Source organism: Polyergus mexicanus, unplaced genomic scaffold (assembly GCF_030449975.1).
Source record: "Polyergus mexicanus isolate NDT 795.1 unplaced genomic scaffold, iyPolMexi1.0 SCAF_11, whole genome shotgun sequence".
Taxonomy (NCBI): domain Eukaryota; kingdom Metazoa; phylum Arthropoda; class Insecta; order Hymenoptera; family Formicidae; genus Polyergus; species Polyergus mexicanus.
In genome coordinates this window covers 460,009-463,683 of record NW_027223331.1, presented here as the reverse complement: position 1 = coordinate 463,683, position 3,675 = coordinate 460,009, and the positions used below count along the sequence as shown (strand labels likewise).

Sequence of the window (3,675 nt, the reverse complement as noted above, 5' to 3'; positions counted from 1 at the left end):
TATGATGTATAGATCTATTGAAAATAGATGTAGATCTCTTTCACAATCTATCAATTATAATTGCGTATGTTATTGTTTACAATTGCAGTTTCTCAATGAGGGATATAATTTCGTATTTGAATATTTATTACAGAAATTTAAGAATCAAAAAGTTTTTAACGTAACAAGTCTTTGGCACAAATGTCTAATTACTGTTTAAGAAATTAGGTCTATTAATTGTATTATATGGACGTAAATGTGAATGTGCTTGATAACAAGAAGAAAGTGCAACTATCTCTTATATTTTGCAATTAAAATTTCTTCTTATTTAAATATATATATATATATATATATATATATATATATATATATATATATATATATATATATATATTGCACTTAAAATGTGTATATGTACAAAGTCGATCGAGTTCTATTAATATCAAATTATTTAAACCAAAACACATTTAATTTTATATATATTTGAATATTTTTGTAAATTTGGTATATATATCTGTATATTTAGACTTACTCTATAATTTTATGTGCACATACGTATGTAGTATACCGTCGATTAAAGTTCAATAAACAAGAAATAAGGAGCACTTATTATTTTCTATTAAATCTTTTTTTTTTTTTTTTTTTACCTTATATATGTGCAGTACAGAGAAATAGAAAAGTGTGATTTTACCATCGATAATAATACAACGTAATATTGATCAATATTTTAAGTTGTACAACAATTGTCGTATAAAGATGCATCACACTTTATTAAATAAAACAATCAACATTAGGATAGAGAGAAAGAGTCATGGTTATAAAGCAATTCTGTAAAATTATATTGTCTAATGGTAATGAGAATGAGACAGTAAATCTTCACTTTATAATTTCACGATCATTTTTAACTCACTATACTAAATGTGTACGTAGAAATATACACATAGATCATCATTATTATCATTTACTGGCAAATTATAAACATTAAAATTATTTTTCCATTTTGCTTTTTAACATTATAAATCAATAATGTTTTCTTTAACCACAATTAGGGAAATTTGATTAATATAAGATAATTAAGTGTGTATATATTAGCAAATAGCTCAGTCGACAAAATATGAAATTTTAGTGTAAGATATTTATAAGAAAAAATACTAGAAAAATTAATTATAGATATAGATTTTATTTATGTACATATAGAAATTTATACAAGTTATAATAAGATCATAAAATTAATGTGGCACAAAATTACATAAAAATATAGATATATTATAATATAAATACAAAAATTGTTTGGATATCAAATACTTTATCCTTTGCATATGTACATAACCCTTATTCTTTATTATTTCTTGTATAACGCAATATAAATTAGGTATTGATTGTATAATTCGAATTTTATCAGATTTCTATTAAAAAAAAAAAAAAGAGAGATCTAAAATTCTTCAGGAACTTCTAAACTAGCGATTTGAATAAGACCATATTCTCCAGTTATCATCCAATTTTTATCTTTTTCGAATAATGATTCAGCCATACCTTGTGGTAATCCAACACAAATGTCAGATTTTATAGTACGTAAGCTTAAAATATTTGTGGGTCGGAAATCTCCTAATGCAGTTGCAAAACTTATGTTATATTCAAAGTTAATGTCACTTAGAAGTTTTCTATAATTTAAGTCACCCTTAAATATTATTAATTTAGAATTAGAAAACTGAGCATATAACTTTTTGTCTTTTTCTTTCATTTGTCTAAAATCGTACGGTCCTGTCCAATAGGGTTCTTCCTGTTTAATAGAAGTAATTTAAATTATATATAATGAAGAAGATCCCTTAAATAATAACTGAATGATATTGGAAGATAAAAATTAAGTATACCTTAATATACCAAATTTCACGATCTAAAAGATTCCTGAACATTTTACCCAGTAATTTCATATTTGGATAATGATCGAGACTATTCAAGTGATCTAATGTCCAGTGGAAATCTTGAATTGTTGTGTCACTCACGTACCACGGATATGCTTTTATATGAAATATTATCTTAGTTGCAGGTGCAATAGTAATAAAGAATGCTGCTAAACACAAGTCACTGAAGAGTTCATATCCTGCATTATCAAGCACTATATGAATATTATCAAGATTTTCATCTGTTTTTTTTTTTACAATATTCCATGCAAATTCCCAATTGTTTATTAATATATTTTCATCCAAAGAATCTATTATATTCAATGGATTATCAGTATGTTTTTGAAGAGATCCTGCACTTGCAGATAGATCATATCTGGAAATATAAAAATATATTATTATTTGTAATATGTATTTTAGAAGTAAATATAAAAATGTTGCTACCTGTTACCCCATAAGCTCAATTTCAATAATTTCGAAAAATCATTCTTTGAGCTTTCCTCATTGTATTCCTTATTACATACTATGTCACTTACATATGAGGCAAGAATATTCATAGAATCAATGGAGTTAATAAAAGCAGCTTGTTTTATGTATTCAAATGGGTCGTAACTTTGCATGCTACTCCTAGTTTTGTAAAAAGATATTTTAGCTTGCTCTATATGAATTTATGCCATACATGGTATATCAAAGCTTACGTTAAACCAATTTCTTGAGCTAATACACGGTACATATACGTTTCACAGTATAACCATGTCGTATTGAACCATGTAGGTGTTTCACCTTCTGTATGTGTCTTGTTTTCCAAATATGTATTCCATTCCTCTGCATCATTATTAATTGCTTTGGTATTTAAACGCATGGGTTTTAAAGTCTTATTAGTAACTATTTCATTTTTTAGTTGACCTATAAATCTTATGATATCTTTAATATCATTTGCCGCATTCTGTAATAATTAACATTGTTTATGTATTGTGTGCTAACAGTGCTATATTGCCTGGATATGATTACCTGGCCATATACATGTACAATTTCGTTTTTTTTTTGACAAATTGTATCAATGATTTTTGTTAAAATCACTGGCATTCTGTCTTTGAGTGATACATAAGCATAACTTCTGCAATACAAAGAAAAGATATTATTTGCACATCTTTCTGTTTCAAAGGTCAGTAAATTTTGATAACAGCAGCAAGCAAAAAGTCATAGATTAAAATAAATCGCAAGCATTACCGTGTATATACTCCAGACAGTGGTACACCAAAAGGAGTAGATATGTCTTGCGAATCTGGGATTCTAGAATTTATTTCAATCATTATATATTTTGATGAAGTTTGAGCAGACAGCAAGATCTATATAAAGCGATAAAAAAGTATAAGTAGACATCTGTAAACGGTTTCAAATTTTTTTTTTAGATTTATCACGTTGTTTTGTATCGCATATAGCTTCGTACTTGATGCATTTAAAACAAAACAAAAAATATGTCACGAAATTCGTTTTTCCTATGTATAGTGTGTCATTTTGTGTTTTTTCTTTTATTTTGGGGGATTTTAAACGAATATATTCCGCGCTTTAAACAAGAAGAGGTTACGTAAGTATACAAGCACACAAACCCGTAAGAATTGCCGAAAATAAATTATAGCTGTTCTTTGTCATTGTAACTTATCGAAGATCATGTTGCGCGTGACTCTTACCCTCTTATATTCTATCCTAGTCGGACGATTTTAAAGAATTATCTACGAATGTAAAAAATATTGTTCAAAGTAGGATAGTCATCTACGTAGCAGACTACACACTG

The 3,675-nt window shown here is 26.8% G+C and overlaps 1 protein-coding gene across 1 annotated transcript; it reads right to left on the bottom strand.

Moving 5' to 3' along the window:
- Positions 1–1,161: 1,161 nt before the first annotated feature.
- Positions 1,162–3,675, bottom strand: LOC138937657 (damage-control phosphatase ARMT1). The gene is made up of 7 exons (XM_070304138.1): positions 3,491–3,675; positions 3,111–3,229; positions 2,892–2,997; positions 2,579–2,826; positions 2,325–2,507; positions 1,851–2,256; positions 1,162–1,759 (listed from the first exon to the last, which is right to left on the bottom strand). Exons 2-7 carry the CDS (start codon positions 3,191–3,193, stop codon positions 1,412–1,414), a joined length of 1,374 nt encoding a protein of 457 aa, XP_070160239.1. The 5' UTR covers positions 3,194–3,229; positions 3,491–3,675; the 3' UTR covers positions 1,162–1,411.

Coding starts and splice junctions, on each gene's coding strand:
- LOC138937657 (XM_070304138.1), bottom strand. CDS start 3,193: ATGATTGAAATAAATTCTAGAATCCCAGATTCGCAAGACATATCTACT. Junction 2,998..3,110: donor CTGTCTGGAGTATATACACG/GTAATGCTTGCG, acceptor TTTGTATTGCAG/AAGTTATGCTTATGTATCAC. Junction 2,257..2,324: donor TTGAGCTTATGGGGTAACAG/GTAGCAACATTT, acceptor TTATATTTCCAG/ATATGATCTATCTGCAAGTG.